Source organism: Patiria miniata, unplaced genomic scaffold (genome assembly GCF_015706575.1).
Source record: "Patiria miniata isolate m_02_andy unplaced genomic scaffold, ASM1570657v1 HiC_scaffold_23, whole genome shotgun sequence".
Taxonomy (NCBI): Eukaryota; Metazoa; Echinodermata; class Asteroidea; order Valvatida; family Asterinidae; genus Patiria; species Patiria miniata.
This window is the reverse complement of record NW_024037062.1, coordinates 2,894,387-2,916,350: the sequence shown is the minus strand read 5'-3', so window position 1 is coordinate 2,916,350 and position 21,964 is coordinate 2,894,387. Positions and strand designations below refer to the sequence as shown.

Genomic DNA, 21,964 nt, shown 5'->3' with positions numbered 1-21,964 from the left:
ACCGCACAATGAAGCAATTTACATACAATAACACGGCCAGCTGATCGGGGTGATTGACTGTTGCCCAATTTCCTTGGAAAGAATTGCAACACTCGCGCGAGAGTTAGCACCATTCATTGGAACCAAAGAAGGTGGGTAGATTATGCTCTAAGAGACAGGCATGCAACTTTTCTTCTGGTCTGCTGATTTCCTCGTTTTTTACTTCTCATGAATGCCATTACAAATTGAAAAACACTGTCATGACCACTGTTGTAACTTGTTTGTACAAAGTCTTGTGTGGTTTGGAATTTCCTCGTTTTTTCTAAACTCCCAGTCATGCCAGTCGGATGCCTGCTGTAAGAGAATTTAAAAACAAATTGGCATATATACCTCGATAGCTGCCAATAATACCCGTATTTATGATGCATAGGCCTATATCATGTGTATATGTGAATTATCCAAAAATATTCCTAACAAAATTGGAAATATTTCTCAGTCCCTACTCCCAGATTCATGTCTTATCGTCATTTTTGCAATGACTGACCTTTATTGAGATGATATATGAAGAAAAAAGTGGCATCAGGTTGCAACATTTTCCCCGATATTTTATGTGATTGTGTGGAAAATGAATTGGAAACAATGTTGTAACCTGACAACCAATTCAGCGGTTGTGTACAAAGTCTATGGAGAGTTGAGTGCATTTTCAAAGTATTTCCTTACATTTACAAGTTACAAAATTGGAAATGTTTCTCATTCCTAGATTTATATGTCGTATCATTTTTGCAATGAATGACCTTAATTGAGATGATAATCGTCAGACCCCCTAAAATGACGAGGAGATGTTTTGACGCACTCACATTTAATTTGCGTCGGACAATTCGCGCACGTTGCAAGCGTTTATCGCGTCAATTATGGTGACTCGAGGATAATGAAGAAAAATGTGGCGTCAGGTCGCAACATTCTTTCCAATGAATTTTTGCATACATGCATGCAATTGGAAACAATGGATAGGAACTCCGCGGAGATCATTGTATCTCCAAAAAATGTTTGACTTAATACGTAGTGGCTATCGGTACAGCAGCCATAACTCGGTTTCATCTGCTATTATTTACGGCATTGCAGAAACATCATCGCGCATCTATGATCTATAGCTGCCCTACCAACCAGAGTGCTTGTGTAGCTAGCTCGATTGGTTCAAATGCTTCCATACCGAAGGTTAGGGATTAAATCCGTCATGTCCGTGATATGCCAGCATGGCCCCCCTTTTTCATTATATTCTTTTAATAGATTCATTTACATTTATGTTTTTAATCAATCCCCTTTTTATTGAACTTTTCGAAGTAGATTTCATTTTCTTCTTCGGGTAGCTGGAGTTACCCAGCCCTAAATTTTATCATTGGGTTGTCATTTAGGGCTGGAGGAAGTTTTTCACTTGGACCTGCAGCATTGGCAAGTCCAAACAAAATGTCGAAAATGTGCGATTGTGTCCAAGTAACACACCAATTTCAACTAAGACTCACCTAAACCTTGCCTGGCATAACCACTACACAGGTCCTTCAAGAAAAAAACCATTCACGATGAAGATTCAGCCTACAAGTGCAGTGAAAAAAGGAGGTAGCCGATCAAGCTGTGCGGCCATGATGATGCCCGGAGTAGATTTTAAATAGGGAAATAAAGTCCGAGAACCATTCGGTTGATATTCTGGCTCTAAGAGCCAAAGATCCTGATGTTGAACACTATTAGGTCAGGGAACTAGATGATTGACTACCGTAACAATAGCATCTGCCAAATGATTTAATCGTGACGTACATGTTTCTGAATTTACAATGTAGATTTGAATTTGTTCTTTGCTATATTTTACCAAGGCTGTTCTTAGTTTCACTGTGTGCATTGCAATACACCGACTGACCAACAGGCTAGAATGAAGGTGCTAGCTGTACTTGCAGTCATCGGCACATTTTGTGCCGTACCCGGTAAGAATATTGGAGCATATGTCTGCTCAATACTGATCCCCCAAAAGCCAGAATTCGTTTTTGCTCACAGTCGATGTTGCACAATATTTGTCATATTTTGGAATGCTCAATTTTCATTTATTATATTTGTAGCACCTCAATGACCTCATCAGAATATGGCATTTTCTCTATCACTCAGTTTGCTGGTCTTGTGGAGAAATGATTTAAAACAGTTTTCTACACATTCAAAACCTCCTCGTGGTTTTTAAAATCTCAGGTTGTCATTGCCAAACCCATAATATATGTCTGCAGTTTTAAACAATCATTTATACATATGTAAATCTGTTTATAGCCTTCAGCATTATTATTGCAAGGTACATGTAGAAGGTTTGTTTCTTTTTCTGTCTTTATATTTGATTTTAATATCCACACTGGGGCTGATACTCCAATTCATAAGAATAAGCCATTTGCGAATTAAATTTGAATAAATTCTGGAAAGCTGACCTAATGCTTTGCCTGTTCCAACTTTGCATTCTACAGACCAAAGAGACTGTTATTCAGGACAAGCTTTATGCTAGCAACCCCCAGCTCTGTCATGCCTTTGTGCCATTCTCAGTGTTTGATTGTGAACAATGTATTGGTGCTGAGCGTCTTCTACGTAACTATGCAAGAACTTGCCCAGAATCATGCGATTAGCCCCCCTCCCCCCAAATTGTAGTTATGCTTCCGTTTACCTTTCCTATCCTATTTGACAGCCACAACCCTAATTTTGTTTTTGGAAAAATGAGGGGAAAAAAACTGAAAACCATCAATTACTACCTTTTACCCTTGACTACATGCAGAAACCTCTAGTAATGATCATACATAAAAAATAGTGTCTTTGGTCTGGAGAATTCAGAGTTAAAATGTGCCAAGCATTCTGAGCAAGTCAGTGTACCAGATGTTTTTCAAATTTTAATCCCAAAGGGTATAGGCCACTCGCCAATGGCTTATTAGGGAGCTACTCCAATCCTCAAAACCCTCCAGCGTACAGGAAACTAGTTGTAGATTATTTGTAACTGCCGTGGGCATGGGCTAGCCTCCCTAAATCCTGCAAAATCCTCCAAACCTCCTTGTTTTTGGTTTTGAAATCTCAGATTTTCATTGCCGAACCCCTATCAGTCTGCTTAAGCACACGTGGCATTTCTCTCCACAAATCTATGGACATTTGGTTATCAGTGTTAATATAATCTCTGACTCTTGATACAAATATGTGGACTTCAGTCTCTGCACTAACAGACACTGAGATAAAACACTCAATTTTAATCTAAAACTTAAAAAAGGCCAGGGTTATGGGAAGTATTATCTGGGTTTAAGGTTGAGCTTGTTTAATATTCCGATTATGAATGATAGGCCTACTGAATGAATTTAGACTTAGAGGTTGGTTCCACAACACATGTGTGTATCACAGCGACAAAGAGAATTTAACAAAATACACACACATTTGATTCTACATTACACCCCTATGATGCAAATTGTCATCCTCGTTTCAAGTTTTATGCATGGCAACTGTAGTTACAATGTGACTTTCTTAAAGTAAAAGAACAGCATACTGTTTGGCCAGCTAATATTAATATAATATTGGATGGCATTGAGGGGGACACAAAAATAAACTGCATGAGTTGTAACAATATTGCACAAGTCAAAGACGCGTGCAATATTGTTGTAGCGAGTACAGTGTCCGCAGTCCGCCCCCTCCCCCTCCCGGCTGAGAGATGGTCAAAATAACCCGGCCCTTTAAGGGGTAAAGGAAATCCTATGATTGCTGAGCTTCTAGCCCTCACACTAATTAGAAGTCTGTCTAATCGAACCGGTTCCTCATGAGAAATCTAATTTCTGGGTAAATAATTTCTGTAAATGTTGCATTATTTTTTACATACACATGTTAGCCTTATTGATCATTTCTACCCAACCGTTAGGTGCTTGTTTAAGCTATGAATTAGGCAAGGTGTACAGCTACAACTATGTGACTGAAGTACACATCAACGAAGCTGTGCCCACAGGCAGTGATGTTGGCTTCAAACTGTCATCAGCTGTTGATCTTGCCATTGTCTGGCAGAGTGGGTCTGAGCAAGTGGCCAAATTAAGCGTGAGTCAAGACATGCTCCTTATTCGCTTCATGCACTTTAAATTTGCACCCAGGGTTCTGGTTAGAGCTAACTGATGCAATTTAATGGTGTTTAATTTTGGGTTATGTTAATTTCAGAGTGGGTTGCTTTCAATTACATTATCACATACGTCTGTGAAGGGCAAAAAGCCAGACAAAGTAATTTGAGATTTTTGGTTGGGGGGGGAGGGATAAATTCCCCAAAGAAAAATTGGGTGAACCTAGGTAATAAAAGGTGCTAAAACTTTGATAAATATTGTTGATGTACCCTAACATGGTACGGCCCCAATGTGGCGCGCTTTGAGTTTTCGCCACTTTCCTGATTAGAGCAAAATTATTACCTCAAATTTCACAGAAAGTGAGACTTCATCAAGCTCTAAACAGTCCAGTTCATAAATCTTGCGTTTACGTACCCGCTACAAAGTTCAAGGGATATTCGATTTTGGCGTGATTTTCCAATTTTTTTTTGTGCACAATGAACCCTTTTAAAATGCGCCCAAAAATAAGAAAACAATTTGCTGACAAACTTGTAGTTATGTATGTGAACTGAAAACATAATGATTTATCAGAATTTATCAACTTCAAAGAATTTCTTAAATTTTAAAGTGGGATTTTCTGAGATTTGTTCAAGTGCATCACATTAGGGAACACTTGGCCAAATTTGTGCCCGATTTTCACACCGTTTTTGAATTTCGGGCTTAATTTGATGACACTAAAATTGTTCACCGTGGTTTAACAGCAAGCATTATTAAGGTAATAGTACCAGTATTTAACGGAATGAATTTAAAGTTTTTCCTACAAAGAGGTTTGGCAACATTGTGTGAGGAAAGTCGGGGAAACGTCAAAGTGCGCCGCGTTAGGGAACACCACTATGTTGATGTCTGAGATTATAGTAGTTGTACTTTATGTTTCAGTGTAATTACTTTGTTTGATCACCTCTTGTTTTTCTTTCCGCACAGCTGAGAGATGTAAGCCTTGCCCATATTGCTGACAGGGATGATACAGAAAACACCTTCAAATCCCCTCCCACAACACTGATGGTTGCGTCCTCCCAGCCTGTGTACTTTGTCTGGAACGCAGGGAAGGTCACACAGATTTATGTCAGCGACAGCGAATCAGAGGGCTCGGCTGATGTCAAGAAAGGCCTGATTGGCTTGTTTCAAATGCAGGATGTTGAAGGGGAAGTGACAGAGGTAGGCCCTACTAATTTATTTCCTCATACATGTAGTCACTTAAAAATCTGCTGGATAATTAATGATTATATTAATAATTGGTCAGGCACATATATCCATCAGTGGCTCAATTTATACAAAAGCCTGAAATTTGGAAGAAAGATTCATATCTTTGTTTACTGATAATGTCATTCTCTCAGATTCAAAAAGTCTGAACTCAGACAGAAGTCTGAACAATCTCGTTGGGAGGTGCATGGACCCCTACTGGAAGCCTGTGCTCTCCTTGTAACCCCCAAAGAAAAACCATTGGTGCTCCCTCTCATTACCTGCTCTTTAGCATCCAAAGCTGTTAAGAAGTCGTCTTAATTGCCTCCCTTTAGAGTTGACAGCTTGATGCTACCATTTTGGCATTGATGACTTGAGTACAGTTGATTTTTAATTCATTTTTGTGTCTGATTTTATTACCTGAGGTGGATGCATCTGGAGACTGTGCAGTCTCTTACACCAAAGTTGACACCAAAATATTGAAGCTCAAAGATCTTGGCTCCTGTCAAACTGTCCAATCAGGCGGCTTCTCACATCCTAAAAGTGGCTTCGGTATTGATGTCCAATCAGAAGCCTCGATAACCTGTAACCTCTCAACGGATAAGAATATCATCCAATCAGCTGTGAGCTTTGAAAAGTGGAAGACATTTGTGAATATCCGAACTGAGCTGTCCACATCGGTGACTGCAAGGTATTGTTCTAGTAATGTGTGTTACAAATGTTGATAATATTCTCAAATTCATGTTACAAACAGTGTACTCGCCTGCAAAACCATATTTCCACTGGACATTTTTTCAGTTTAATTTTGGCATGCTTTGCATTTTAACACAATTGTCATTTGTTTCCAGTCAGAGCCTTGCTCTGCAAAACAGTGATAGTGTTGCAGAGACTCTCCAAGGTACAACAGCAGAGGGCGCCATCACAGGCTTAGGGAAGCTCCGCAGGACATCGTGGGCCAGTGATGAAATGGGACAACAGTGTGGAGACGGTTGTAGACCGGTAAGTAAAAGTATCAACATGAGTGCTTTCAGCCTGTGACTTTTCCTGCAAGATCCCCCGTGAGGATTACCAGCAGACCCAGTTTCATGACATTTTGCACATGCCATGAAGCTATTAAAGTTAGTGGACCATTTTCATGTTTCCAAAAAGTAACTGACCACATTATGGTTTAAAGGTATACTTGGTTAGAAGATAGTAATGACACTAAACTTCCTGTGAAATTATTCCTTTGAGCATTCTGTCGTTTTGAAGAAGACAGTAAAAAAAAGGTAATTTTCAAAGATGTGTCAAGTGACACATTTTTGGAAATTTCCATTTGGAGTTGGTTTGTAACTTGGTGAATCTGTGAATGGGTGCAAGTGTTGATAAAATGCAGACGCGTGTGCGGCTGCTATTATTTGTTGGTTCAGTGTGTGACATCACGTAGCTAGATTCGGCTAAATGAGAATCCTGTCCCGAATGCTGATTTTGGAATTGCGTCGCATATGAGAGGGCGCAATTCAAAAAATGACATTGAAACAGTGAACTGAAATCAAGATCCAGAATATTGTGCATTCTCGAAATATACAGCATTCACAGAGCTAAAAGTTCATCAGGTTAGTTAAGCATCCATCTTTAGATTTAGAGTGCTTTTGTTGCTTCAGACGAAAAAAAGTTCACAAAATGATAAATGGTCCATTCTACCTTTCAACTAAAAAAATATTTGATTAGCAACAGTCTTTTACCTGCTAGCAAATCAGCTGATCTTCACCCGACTTTTGCTTGGCACATGAATATGCTAAACATTATTTCCGCTTAGCAGCCATGATAGCTCAAACTTGGCAACGTCACTTGGGACTTGTGACATATAAGTTGAAAAATGCTACACTGTACTACCCTGTCCCCCACTCCCACACCCCCCCCCCCCAAAAAAAAACAAATCCCTATGTTTTTCATTCAAAACAAGTGTTGTTTGGTCCAATACACAGCCAAGATATGACACTGTATCTTCTATTCTGGCATAATGTCCCAATTATGACTGTAGCTAACTTGAGACTCATACTTGCCTCTAAAGCAATTCAAAACATGGAGATCTACTATATCTCAAGTGCTCAAGAGACGAAGTACGGTAGAACGCCATTATAACCAACACAATGGGGAGCATGAATGAATGAATGAATGGTTTATTTTAATTGTACTCCTCACTGCCAGTGGCAGAATTGAATACAATTTACATTAATAAACACATCAATATTAGTTAATACGTACATTAAATAGGGAAAAAATATAGAACTGAATACAAATTGAGAGAAAAAGGTTGTTTATCAAACTTAACGGTAAAATAAGCTGGAATAAAGAATAGGGAACATGAAGGAGATAAGGAAAGGACAATTGAATGGGGTTTGGATGGGGGAAAAGAGAGCAGAGGGGTGAATTACACATACAAGCAGGAGATTTGATTTATACATTTACAATATTACTAACGATCATCAGTAAAAATCATCAATCATAAATGATAAAAATCATCAATCATAAATGATTGTTATAGTGGTCATTCGTTATAGTGATTGTGCTTTATAATAGAAGTTACTAGTTCAGAACCAAATTATAGCGGTGTTCGTTATAGCTGCAGTTTACTGTATAGGTTTCCAACATTTTCAAGGACCTTTAAAACCATGGTTATTCTTGATAACGAATGTTTTGGTTGATTTTGTAGCTGTCTGAGGTGGTAGCTGAAGCAAAGGATGGACTGACAGAAGACGCGGTAGCCAAGACCAAGTCAGCTATGGCTTACCTGGATGTCCTTCAAGCTTTCCGCAACTCGGGGAAAGACGCCATTATTGACACGCTCAAAGATTTAGACAATATCCCTATAATGTGAGTTCTGGTTGATTAGTGAGCCATTGATGTGAAAATCAAAATCTGATTATTCATCTGTCGTAATTAAACCAAGGATTTGGCAAGAGTGCCTATGTCACTGCACAGCTTACAAACTTGAACAAAAAAGGGCCAAGGGGAAACCATCAGTTTTAAACTGACCAGGTAAATAGTGCAGATAACAATGCATTATTCATTGTCTCTTTTTTTGTCTGTTACAATTAATTAGTTTATGAGACATCTTGTTTTGATGGTTGGTATAAATTCATAGCACCCTTAACTGCAGTATCACCATCATTAACTGCTCCATTGGATTCATGAGGGAAACACTCAATCGAAGCAGATGAAGTAGTCAAGATGTCTGCACATCTAAAAAGGAAATAGCTTCAAATCATGTTAGTTGCTATCGGCGTGGCAGACGCCATGGCCTCTGTGTACAAACAGTAGAAGGTGCCTTTTTATCATTTGTTTGAAAGCTCCAGTGGGACACACTGGAACACTGTGTGTGCGCAATGGGTCACGAGCGTACGGCAGAAAGTACGCAAACCTGGTTTTATTCTGCGTGTGCATAAACAAGTTGCATCTTCGTGTGAGCGTCAGGCATTCCAAGTGGTAATGCATTTGAGTGTACCTCCTAGTGGTCTTCCCCAACTCTCCCTTTTTAACTGATGAGGATGTACTTGTGAACCAAAAACAAAACAAAAACAAAAACTAAAGAACTATGAGTGTGTTATTTGGATTTGTTTGTTGGTTGACAGAGCCCAGCTATTTGACGTGCTTGCAGCCACGCAGACACCCCCTGCCTGGGAAGCTACTCAGGAGGTGATAGACTTCACGGATGCAGATGCCGCTGAGATGCTGGAGAGGTTCCTGCTGACCATGGCTTACAACAACCACCCAACACAGGACCAGATCTCATGGCTGCTGGTAAGTCTCGCGGATGTTTCTTTAAACTGCTATCGTTGATTCATCAAAAAACTGACCCTTAGGCCAAAAACAAAAAGTCTTCGGTTCCTGGTATGGAGCTTGCCACAAAAGTGGTGCAGCGATGCAGCTTTTTTTTTTTACTGTTTTTTTTTTTCTTCAAATGTCGGCCGATGATTGCAAATGGTGCCCGACTAAATTTAGGGCAAAATAAATGGGCGCCCAGAGAGGCCACATGAAGCTTATACTTGATCGTAACCCCATCTAAAAATACGTTAAAATTGTGCAGCAGCAGGATTCCAGTCAAACCAGTGAGTTTGGCTGTTTTGAGACATCATCTTACATTGAAAAAAACTTTTTAATTTTGCCGATGCGCATGGCTACGGCAATGCGCGCGCATACCAGAAACCAAAGCTTTTTTTTATGGCCTGATGTTGTTACAGAGGAATGTGTGGGTTTGAATTTAGCAGTAAGACCGTGGCGATGTCATACTTAGACTTCTGTTGTCATCTTGTTTCATGTGTAGTAAATGAATAAACTGTCTGCTGTATTCTTTTATGATGATACATTTTTACTTTCAAAGGGTTTGCTTAAAGAAGACAAAGTTGGCAGTAAAGATGTCCGAGCAATGATGGCACTTACTATGGCTAAACTGGTCAACTCATACTGCTATCTGGGAGATGAGCAGTGCAACTCCCAGGTATGTTCAAGGAATCAGCAGACTTGATCTTGCCTTAACTCATAGAAGCTGGCCAAGTCAGTTAAACAGCGCCTCGTCTTTGAGCTGGTGTAAACTGTTCAACTTATGTTCAGAAAAAAGTTGTAAAAGCATTTGGAAATGAATCAGCTGTATATTCTTTGTTTCTAAAATGGTGTCCATTAAATAGGACCGGCCATGTGACTGCACATCCGAAAACCCCGAGCATTGTGAGCCGATATCGATAGAAAAACGACACATAATAAAGATTTGCTACATGTAATCACACAATTTATCTATAGAGCAGACACTAGTAGGTAAGAACAACATGAAATCTGAGTAAAATGAGGATTTGTGACGAAAAAAATACACTATTAGAATGAATTAAAAAAGAGATAGTGTATGTACCAAACAACGTGTCCATTTCATAGCAAGTTACAGTGGAGGCCATTCATGTACATGTATGTACATGTACATGTACGTGCAGATGACATTACTGTAGAAAAATCAGGAACCGTGCTTAACTTGAACGCCGGATGCTGCAACATTTTTCATCCATTCCTTGAGATTTGACTTAATGAGAGTTTACTGTTGTGGTAATAGTGTGCTCACTTGCAAATTCATGAAGAGGCAATAATTAAAAAAACACTTTGTTTTATAAATATCTAATTCTGTGAATATGCTCAGATTAAATTTCTCTACATGTGTGCTAAATTTCATTGCATTTCGTCGCTTTGCGGAATCCGCCTTCCCCCGTCTGTGAGATGGTCCCACCAAAAACGGCTCCCCTAGGTTAAGAAATGATAGGATAGCTCATGAAAGTTTCCTGATGAGCTCGGCGTTAACTTCTTCATTTTTTGCCTGATCAGGTGGTAAGCGATGCAATGGAATGGCTGCTGGCTGGAGTGAACTCAGAAGATCGCTTCCAAAAAATCTTGTGTCTGAATGCCTTAAAGAATGCCGTCCAGCCAAGCAGTATTGATACAATCTTGTCTGTGGCCGAGAATGAAGCTGACATGGACGTGGTTGAAGTAGCGCTGGATGCACTGCTGAAATTTGAAGCAAAGTATTTCACGCCGAAGGTAAAGGATTTAATGATAATCCCTTTCAGACTGGAGAAACTCAAGTCACTCTGTATTTCCTCCTTCAATTACGGGATCTTTTCATAAAGCACTTAACTGGACTTCCCGTGCAGTTCCAGTAAATTCCAGTAATTTTGGTAAAATTTTTTTCTCACTCACGAATTCATTCAGTAAACCCCTAAATTATAAACTGTGTGTAACTTCATTATTAAGTTATTATTTTATTTTATTTTATTTATTCTTATTGATATATTCCTGGTTATGAAACCAAGGATTCCTCAAAAGCGCCATAGGCACTGTAGCTCGCAAGCCTGAAGAAACCTGTAGAGAGGAGACGAGTACAAGGAGAATACCCCAGAAGAATATTCTGGGGAAACCCACGGAATCAAGTAGAGACTGAAAACCCAATCCAAATATATAGGCCCAAGCGGGATTCGAACCCGGGTCACAGCGATGGCGAGGAAGGTACCGCTACGCCAACCTGACTCCCCAAGTTTATTAATATTGGAAACTTGTTGTCTTGAATCATAGTTTCGAAACAAAAACTTGAAAAGGTTTATGTCAAGAACCATCCTAAAGAGGTATAAAAGATTTGAACCAGAAACATGTTTCATTCCATTTTCAATGAATGTATCATTTCGAAATTCGGTATCAAGATACTTTTTACAAAGTAGGTCGCAATCTTCAAGAAGCGAACACTTGAAAGCATGTCTCAACCATGTTTTATGTACAACATGCTAGGCAAAAAGCAGAGAACCTGTCAGAAGCAATAGGCATCACTTGATATTTTGGCTGGTATCCTAGAACTTCTGTTCCTCTCACATGCCAGGTCAACAACGTTCTAAACACCATCTTCCATGAGGGCAGCAAACAGTTCTCCACTGTCACACGCACGCTGGCAGCTGACCTGTTGCTAAGCAACCAGCCATCTGAGGCAGATGTTGTCAACATTGTCTTGTCATTGCGAGAGAGCCCACAGGGAGAAACGGCCCGGTTTGTTCTGGAGAAAGTTCTCCATGTTGCCAAGGGCACATCAGAGGCAAGGTCAGGGGTCATCTTCTAAACTTTTTTTCTCATTAAATTGGACAGTAAGAAGATGCTTTTATAATATTGTTTGCAGCAAGATCATTGTTTAGTTTCTGGATGGTGTTTACTAAGATTTTCCCGCAGCAAATAATCATTGAACCATTCAAAAGTGAGGTTTTATCTGCTGGGTGGAAACAAAGGTATGGGCTCCGCACAAGTACCCCTTCAACAGCAAGAAAAAGAGAGTTGGGGGAGACCTAGACTGGTTCCCGGTCCATCCACTGCGTATTTCGAATTAGCCAAAGTTATTGGGGCGGGGATTAGTCTGGGAGACCATCTCAAGTTAAACTTGAATGTATTTGTGTGCCGACGACGCCTGACGCTCATGGGAAGATGCTGGGGCTATAGCTTTGACACATTCAGGAAGCCGTGCGTACTTCGCGAGCAAACCAGTACAGTACAGTATGCGAACGCTGTGTGTCCTGTCCACAGAGCTCTCAAAAGAGGTAAAATGTGCCCTCTTTTGTTGGTGCACGGAGCCCATAGTCCCCACTTGTTGGGGGGAAAAACAAAATTTGAAAACTAGGGAATAAGATTTTGAAAGATGTATCAGAAATTTCAGACAACTGTTGTTAAAACTTTGCTGAATTTCCCAAAATAAAAAAGAAAATGTCTTCAAAATCGTTGGGGCTAGTTATTTTGAGGTCAAAATAGCCTTCATTAGGTCTCTCGCTCTTCAGGTAGTAGTATCTTTCGGTAACCAAATTTGCATGTTACTGAAAAATCTTAACTTTTTTTCCGTTTTTTTCCCCCCTCATAGTGACACGGTTCGATCAGCACTGGATGATATGCAGGTCCAGAATTACTACACCACGGCTCTCCCTGGCCAGTCAGTTGCCTTCAACAGTCTCTTTTTCGGTAAGCTCTTAGTTTCCTATTCTGTGAATTCTCTGGACTGCATTTCTCCTGTGTATTACCATCTGCTGACATCTTACCTGCTTTGTTGGATTTTTTGCAAGTGAATTCACAGCTTTATTCATAAGGTTGTCTTGAAACAACATGGCTCTTCAGACTAGTATATTTTTCTGGTTTCGGCATTTACCTCCGGTTGTAGGTTAAGTGGTCCATAAGTTAGCACCTTATGTTATTTCACGGTGTTCATCTCCTTTTCAGATACTGATGATGTCTCCATCAACTATGGGTTGGATATTCAGATGACGTCCAGCGGCCTTCTCAGAAAGAGTGATTTCCACGTTGGTCTTGATGTCAAGAATGAAACGTTACTGTTACTCAATGTGAGTGTCAACACAATGTTCTCTTGCTTGGCTGAGAATTAGGGCTTGCCTTGTACAGTGTGCAGATTATTCCAAACATTATTTATTTATTAAAGGGATTATTTGTAGGGCTATGCATCGGAACCAGGTACTCGAGCACCCAACCATTGATGTCAGGAACTGGTTCCAGATTATATCGGGTACCCATATTCAACTTTACAAATGACTTACTAAGTTCTCAGACAATGAGAAAGAAAGGTTTTAATGTCATGTGTGGGGAATTTTTAAAATGAAAACCAGGCTACATGGGAAAACAAAACATATTTCACGTTTATGACTCTTGTGAAAGTTGCAGTTTACACAGTGTAGCTATGAAGTTCACTGTACAGTGTACACAATTGTATCTTGCTGTATTGACGCACCGAGGTAGTAGTACATGTATTATCATAAGGACCTTTATGAACAATCTGAACAGCAACTTTTGAGATTTAAATTTTTGGCATTGGGTTTCTTTAACGGGTATCCGGGTACCCGTGTTTTTTTCCCAGTTGGGTACCTGGTTCCCGCACGACCTGTAAATGTACACCCCTATTTGTAACATTGTCAAAATACTGGTCTCAAGGGATAGGTTTGATATGTGGCGTATTCACATTTGGACTTCTGCCCATAAGGCCAAAAAAAAAAGTCTCCGGTTTCTGGTATGGAGCTTGCCCAAAAAGTGGTGCGGCGTCGCAGCTTTTTTTTTTTTTACCTGATTTTTTTTGCTTCAAATGTCGGCTGATGACTGCAAATGGTGCCTGACTAAACTTAGTGCAAATATATGGGAGTCCAGAGAGGCCACATAAAGCTTATTTTCAACCATAACCCAATCTAAAAACACATTAAAATTGTGCAGCAGCAGGATTCCAGTCAAACCAGTGAGTTTGGCGGTTTTGAGACATCATCTTTCATTGAAAAAAACCTTTTCATTTTGCCGACGGGCATGGCTTTTTTTTTGGCCTAAGTAAGAATCCTATCCTTGTCAAGGGCTACTCTAGTCTGAATGGCAAGTTTGGTGTGCATTGGCTTAATGCACGACAAGGTCTCCCTCTAGTGGTAAACATGTAACCATTCTCATCTTGTAATGTGCAAGGTCACCAAAGCATTATGTAAGCCATACTTTGAAAGATGTGTTAGTGTTCTTTGACAAGTTGTTGTAGAACCACAAATTGGTTAGGTGCACTACTTGATCCATTCCATACAAGCTACTGAATTGCCATCATCTGACTCATTAGCACGTTGTATAGCGCCCTCTTTTGATCATGCACAGCATCTGTTACAGGTCTGCCTGTTATTTTTCCATGACATGCTGTTATATTTCTTCCTAACAGGTTGGTATCTTCTCCCGAGGCTTGGAATATTTCTTTGGTGAGGAGACCGGGGATACTGGTGAGGCAACGGCCGGACTGAACATTGAGTGCATGGATATGAAGCTACGTATGCTGGTGTTCTTCACTGGCACCGGTGAACTCATGAGCATGGCATGGAACATGGGCTCCTCTGATAGTCCTATGCCTCATATGAGAGTTATTGGCTTGGTTCAAGATCATTCTCAGGTCAGTTGATATCCCCTGAGAAGTCCTCGCGACAAATACTTGAAACGGTTTCCCTCACCATGAAACAATGTGCGACATCTTCTCAGTGGCAATTGTTGGGGAGGGGTAGGGTAATACCCGCCATTACTATGTTACAATTTTTAAAAACCCTCCTAACACAGAAAGAGTGAAATTAGACTGCAATTTGTTTGTATTAAATTGTAGTAATTTAACAGTAAAAACTAGTTAACTTGAAGCTTAAGACCTACAATTTAGCAATGGAGATTGTGACGAGTTCCCTATAGTGTTCTATGTTGTCTCCCCCCCTCCCCCACCGCCAACTCTTAACAGGGCTTGTTAAAATATTTGATAACACCACCGCCCATGGAATATGTCTCACTTTGCTACTGTACTTGATTGCTTGGCTCCACAGAAATGATATATGTTTGTAAGTCAAAGAGGCTCTTCCTTGTCTTATCTTTTTGACAGAAACTGAGATTACAGTCAGGTTTTGATGTTGACTTGAACATCCAGGGAAGTTTATCTCTGGATCTTGGAGGCAGTTTAGACTTTAGTTTGTGGGATCGCTCCTCTAACACAATCGTCTCTACAGGGTAAGCAGTTTAAATTTAATCCTAGTTTGTCCCCAGTATTAATACAGTATTATGACATTTGTCATTTAGGCCCTTGCTAGAAATACATGTGTTCATCACCATCAGGACACCCATCAGGCCATTGTCATCATGCCATTGTCATCATGCCATTGTCATCATGCAAATGGCAGCCCATGGTCATTCGGTCATTGCCATCAGCCTCAGGCCATTGCCTTTAGCCTCAGGCCATTGCCATCAGCGTCAGGCCATTAACCTCAGGCCATTGCCATCAGCGTCAGGCCATTAGCCTCAGGCCATTGCCATCAGTGTCAGGCCATTAGCCTCAGGCCATTGCCATCAGCGTCAGGCCATTATCCTCAGGCCATTGCCATCAGCGCCAGGCCATTAGCCTCAGGCCATTGCCATCAGCGTCAGGCCATTAGCGTCAGGCCATCAGCGTCAGGCCATTGCAATCAGCATCTGGCCATTAGCCTCAGGCCATTGCCATCAGCGTCAGGCCATCAGCCTCAGGCCATTGCCATCAGCGTCAGGCCATCAGCCTCAGGCCATTGCCATCAGCGTCAGGCCATTAGCCTCAGGCCATTGCCATCAGCGTCAGGCTATTAGCCTCAGGCCATTGCCATCAGCGTCAGGCCGTCAGCCTCAGGCCATTGCCATCAGCGTCAGGCCATCAGCCTCAGGCCATCAGCCTCAGGCCATTGCCATCAGCGTCAGGCCATCAGCCTCGGGCCATTGCCATCAGCGTCAGGCCGTCAGCCTCAGGCCATTGCCATCAGCCTCAGGCCATTGCCATCAGTGTCAGGCCATCAGCCTCAGGCCATTGCCATCAGCGCCAGGCCATTAGCCTCAGGCCATTGCCATCAGCGCCAGGCCATTAGCCTCAGGCCATTGCCATCAGCGTCAGGCCATCAGCCTCAGGCCATTGCCATCAGCGCCAGGCCATTAGCCTCAGGCCATTGCCATCAGCGTCAGGCCATCAGCCTCAGGCCATTGCCATCAGCTTCAGGCCATCAGCCTCAGGCCATTGCCATCAGCGTCAGGCCATCAGCCTCAGGCCATTGCCATCAGCGTCAGGCCATTAGCGTCAGGCCATCAGCGTCAGGCCATTGCAATCAGCATCTGGCCATTAGCCTCAGGCCATTGCCATCAGCGTCAGGCCATCAGCCTCAGGCCATTGCCATCAGCGTCAGGCCATCAGCCTCAGGCCATTGCCATCAGCGCCAGGCCATTAGCCTCAGGCCATTGCCATCAGCGTCAGGCCATCAGCCTCAGGCCATTGCCATCAGCTTCAGGCCATCAGCCTCAGGCCATTGCCATCAGCGCCAGGCCATCAGCCTCAGGCCATTGCCATCAGCGTCAGGCCGTCAGCCTCAGGCCATTGCCATCAGCGTCAGGCCAACAGCCTCAGGCCATTGCTATCAGCGCCAGGCCATTAGCCTCAGGCCATTGCCATCAGCTTCAGGCCGTCAGCCTCAGGCCATTACCATCAGCGTCAGGCCATTAGCCTCAGGCCATTGCCATCAGCGTCAGGCCATTAGCCTCAGGCCATTGCCATCAGTGTCAGGCCATTAGCCTCAGGCCATTGCCATCAGCGTCAGGCCATTAACCTCAGGCCATTGCCATCAGCGCCAGGCCATTAGCCTCAGGCCATTGCCATCAGCGTCAGGCCATTAGCGTCAGGCCATTGCCATCAGTGTCAGGCCATTAGCCTCAGGCCATCAGCGTCAGACCATTGCCATCAGCCTCAGGTCATTAGCCTCGGGCCATCAGCGTCAGGCCATTGCAATTAGCGTCAGGCCATTAGCCTCGGGCCATCAGCGTCAGGCCATTGCCATTAGCCTCAGGCCATCAGCGTCAGACCATTGCCATCAGCCTCAGGTCATTAGCATAAGACATCATCAGGACATTGTCATTAGGCCATTGCCATCAGCCTCAGAACATTTGGACATTGTCATCTGGCCATTTACCAGTCCATTGTCATTAGGCCATCGTCATCATGATCAGGTCATTGTCATTGGTTCATTGTCACCAAGCAGTTGTCACCAAGCAACTGTTGTCAGGTCATTGTAAATCAAATCATTTTTTTTTGCCGACACTAGAGAAACTAGTTGCCTTGACTTTTGCCATGTCAGTAACGTATGCTGTCCCGTAGAGGTACCCACGCACCTCTGGATGGATATATGTTCATGTATCCATAAGCAATGTTAACACTGTAATATTATCTTGAATTTGATCTTGCTATCACCATGCTCTGCCACAACATGACCTTTATAAGGCCTGTAGGCTATGCAGGAACCATGGATTGCTGTGTGTTATCTAGGTACAGAAGGCTGAGTGTGGGTACATCATGGTAATTGTTCTTTATAGTGCCCTTAAAGGGAAAATACAACATTTGCAAACATCACAAAATAAAACTACCAAATCATTTTGAAATACCTTGCTGGACTGTTAGTGAATGACAGTGTAAAGCATCCTGTAAAATCATGGCACCTGGTATACTGTCATTTTCAAGAAAAGTGGTATTTTTGTATCAATTTCCAACGCTGATCGGCTGATCAGCGTTGGAAAAAACTGGCTTTTTTTTCAAATACTGGCCCCAGTTGACCATCGCACTTGTTTGCAATCGATTACACACCTATGAACAGGTACAAGCCAGCTAGACTGGTTCCCTGACCTTACAATTCCCCAATATGTGTAAACTGCTCTGTTTCTTCTTAAATGGAGTCAGGGAACCAGACTACAGGAAAATGATTGTTTTTCTTGGTTTTTATAGCATTTTCGAACCCAAAACCTCTAAAAAGTCAGTGTAACTATATTTGCTATATATTTCCAACCCCCCAATTCCATCCATTTCTGAAAATTACAGCAAAAGCAAATGATGTATATTCCCTTTAAGTGTCAGTAATACATACATTTCAAACATTGAAGTTGTTGTTACACTAAAGGACAAAAATACCCTGTTGATTTCTTGATTGATTGATGAAATGCTGTTTTTTTTCAGTGGATCAATGGGTCTTAAAGGCTCTACCCGTATCAATACTCCATTCATCACAACAGGCATTGACTACACAGGCAAAGGAGCAACTAGGGTCAACTTTATCACCTCTGTGCAGTTTTCCTCGTTACCTCCGCTGTCTTGTCTACAACTTATGAACGAACCTCTTATTTATATGTAAGTGTTGTCCAATCATAAACGATAGAGGCAAGGTCAGGTCTTCAAAAATCACTAGCAGCCAATTACAACAAATCAGTTGTCGAATCACCCTGTCCGCCTTTTTGAGAATACTTTTGTTTGAATTGCTTCGGAATCATGTGGCAGCTCTAAAATATTTTAAAACTTTACAAAGTTTTAAAAACTAGTTTTAAAAACATAGCTGTGATTTTCTTGTATCAACCTTGAAAATTTGGGCATTGATATGCTCCATGAGATCATGATTAGTCAGCCAAACCATATATTTTCAGTCGCTACACCATAACTTATATGCCACCTTAAAATGATTGCGTAAGTTACGCCCTAATTTGTTGCATTAGTTGTGTTACTAGGAACTGTGAAACCTTCGCGAAATGTCATAACTGATATGTTGCGCAACATCAAATGTTGTGCAACTTTTGCAATAAAATGTGGCGCAAATGGAGTTATGCAATTGCGAAAGTTTCAAAGAGTCAAGTGCTGTGGCGTTAAAAGTATGAAAAAATGCTTGCTTGTCCCTGTTAAGTTATCTCATATTTGTTTTCCCGAGTTCCCGAAAATACTGATCATAATTATAGTGCTTTTTGTGAAGGGTTAAACACTGCAAAAAAATGCCTTGTTTTGACTGAAATGTATAACAAATTTTGGGTTACGCCTTGCCTTCCAAATATCACTTCACTTCATATTTATGTGCCATTTCACCATTTTGATCCTTTCCACAGAAATGAAGTCACAAAGTATGAGCAGTTAGCTAGGTCTGAGACCAAGTATGAATCCTACCTACGGAGAAGGTTCAAAGTATTGGACCATCCTTCAAACTCTTCAGCAGGAACTCAGAGCCGTGCCACGAGATGTTTGGCAAAGAAGAAGAAGAAGAAGAAGGATGGTGGTAGACTTTATTTTATAAAAAGCACACTCTTTTACATAATTGCCTGTTGAGCTTTTGTTTGTTCATGGATAGGTTTTCTGCCAGTATTCTGGAGTGATTTAAGATTTTAATATAGTAGATCATTATTATTTGTGTCTAGGGAACACAAATATTCTACATTATCTTCAAGTAAACTTTAATCCTCGATCTTGATTGGTCGATCCATGGCAACAAGCTGTGCTACATATAACCGGTGTAGCACAGCCACGGTCTATACGGCACTCCACGTCTTGAGCTATTCCAAGATCGTGCGCCATTCCATACAAACACGCAAGTGTGATAGGATATCCACTGAAAGTTTGTGTACAGTGTGCGTGTTCAACCTTCTTAGTGCATCAAGTTTGCTTGAAGATAAATTTATCATGCTCGCGCTCGTCGAACACAGATAATGTATTGCGTCTGTGTCCCACATACCACTCGGCTTACGGCTCCGGGGTGTGTTGACTCAGACGCACTACATTATTCCGTGTTCCACTCGCGTTCGTGGGATGACTACTAGAACCATCATTTTTACACACAACTCGACTTCAGATTCACACACTCTGTGTACATCTTCATTATGTTGGACGTTGAATCTGATAGTGCACAGCAAACATACAGTACCCGATTGAAAGCGTTGTTCAATTTAATGAGTGAAAGCAAAAGAAATAGGGCAAAGGGGCTGCACACCAATCAACGATGAGGCCACTTTTCATATTGCGCATGTAAAAAGTGCGTTCGGTATCAGCCATGTCGCCACAGGTTAGGTCACTTCAAGGCTGTTTCGACTGTTAAATTAACAAACATAAAAACATGAATATGAATTAAACATAAAACAGGCCCCTTAATGTCTTTTTCCTGCTTATTCGCCTATAAAAGTTTTTGTAGAACAAAATGGGTATTTTAAGGGCTGCCTTAAAATAAAATATAAATATTTGGCATAGACCCCCATTGGGAATCTTAGCGGCCCCAAACCCTCGGCCTTGTAAATTTCTTCCAATCTGACTGGTCCTATCATGGTGCCATTTCTGCACAAATTCCTAGATCAGGAATTCAATCCAAAAACAAGCAAGCAATCACTGGTTTGTATCGATTTTACACATAGACAAGACAGTGATGTGCCTGCCTTCTTGAGAGAGCTTGAAATTTAGTGTCAATAATTGAAAGCCAAATCGTGCCTTGAACATAATTTAATTCTTATGAATTTTATCAAAACAAGAAAGCATTTTTCTTTAATTTCCTTATAATTGTGCAGTTTTTCTACAATTTTATAGCTCTTTTTCTCTAAAGTTACCATCATTTTAAAAATTAAAATATAGAAGTACGTATATTTTGATAATGTTGTTTTGATACTCTTAAATTTTGATATAAAAAGTATTTTTTGATTGTTTCTATTCTTTGTGAACTAAATTCTGGCCATTTAATGTGTTGTTATTGGACTTGGTGATTGTTTGATTTATTACAAACCTCACAAAATTCAACTTGTTAATGTTAAATAACTTTATTATTAATAATTTCAATAATTAAATTAGTTCTTAACCAACGGCAAAAACCACAACATATAATAATGAAACCTTATTGATTATCCCTAAATTTATTGGTTGAAGGATGGTTAATGGATTTCTTTAACATTTTTCTTGAAAACTTCAATTTTTTATGGAAGTTTTTGAGAAAAGTACATGCAAACAATGCAAATCTTGTAGTTTAAGGACTGAAGTCGTAGTTAGCTTAGTGTACTTTACAAATGTGTCTATAGGCCCTCGTTTTGGACAGCAGAACAATAAATCATGTGTGCCATTGGTTGTGATTTGTATCGAATTGTTTACTGTGGCAAATAAGGTTATTTGAGAATTATGTTTTGTACAAGGAAATCAGCGCTTTCAAGTTGGAATAATTTGACATACAGTCTGTATATAAAATTAAAATTGAGCGCAGATCACCTCTACAGCTAGTCTGAGTATCACTCTTTCTCCACGGAGCTCATCTCCGGTAGAATGCCTGATATATCTAAGCATGCTTGACGTCATTCCGAAATCAGGACTAAGATTGTGATTGGTCAATGTTGAATATGAACGCAAGATTAATCTTTAAATCTCAAATTCGTTAAATCTCAAATAAATTGGGGCCGTATCATAAGTCCGACGCCTCAAAGGTCCGACGCCTCATAAGTCCGAAATTTCGGACTTATGAGGCGTCGGACTTATGAGGCATACAATTTATTTATTCCGCCTCATAGGTCCAACGCCTCATAAATCCGACGCCTCATAAGTCCGACAACGGAAAAAATGAGGCGTTTAATTTGTCGGACTTACGAGGCGTCGGAGCTTTGAGGCGTCGGACCTATGAGTCGTCGGACTTATGAGGCGTCGGACCTGTGAGGCGTCGGACTTATGGGCCTTTATTTGGTTAGGGGATGCGATTTTGTCGGACTTATGAAGCGTCGGACCTATGAGGCGTCGGACTTATGAGCGGACCCCCGTAAATTGATCGTGTTACAACCAGTGGCGTAGCCACCGGGGGGGGGGG

General features: G+C 41.2%; 1 protein-coding gene across 1 annotated transcript; it reads left to right on the top strand.

Moving 5' to 3' along the window:
• LOC119731175 (microsomal triglyceride transfer protein large subunit-like) lies at positions 1–21,383 on the top strand. Its single transcript, XM_038204240.1, is given in 18 exon segments — positions 1–125; positions 1,842–1,952; positions 3,890–4,059; positions 5,037–5,270; positions 5,720–5,985; positions 6,143–6,293; positions 7,990–8,150; positions 8,909–9,077; positions 9,658–9,774; positions 10,641–10,853; positions 11,683–11,897; positions 12,700–12,797; positions 13,053–13,174; positions 14,524–14,748; positions 15,217–15,341; positions 18,343–18,513; positions 19,254–19,336; positions 19,339–21,383. Coding segments are annotated over 17 exon segments (2,658 nt in total). The 5' UTR covers positions 1–125; positions 1,842–1,900; the 3' UTR covers positions 19,425–21,383.
• Positions 21,384–21,964: the final 581 nt, after the last annotated feature.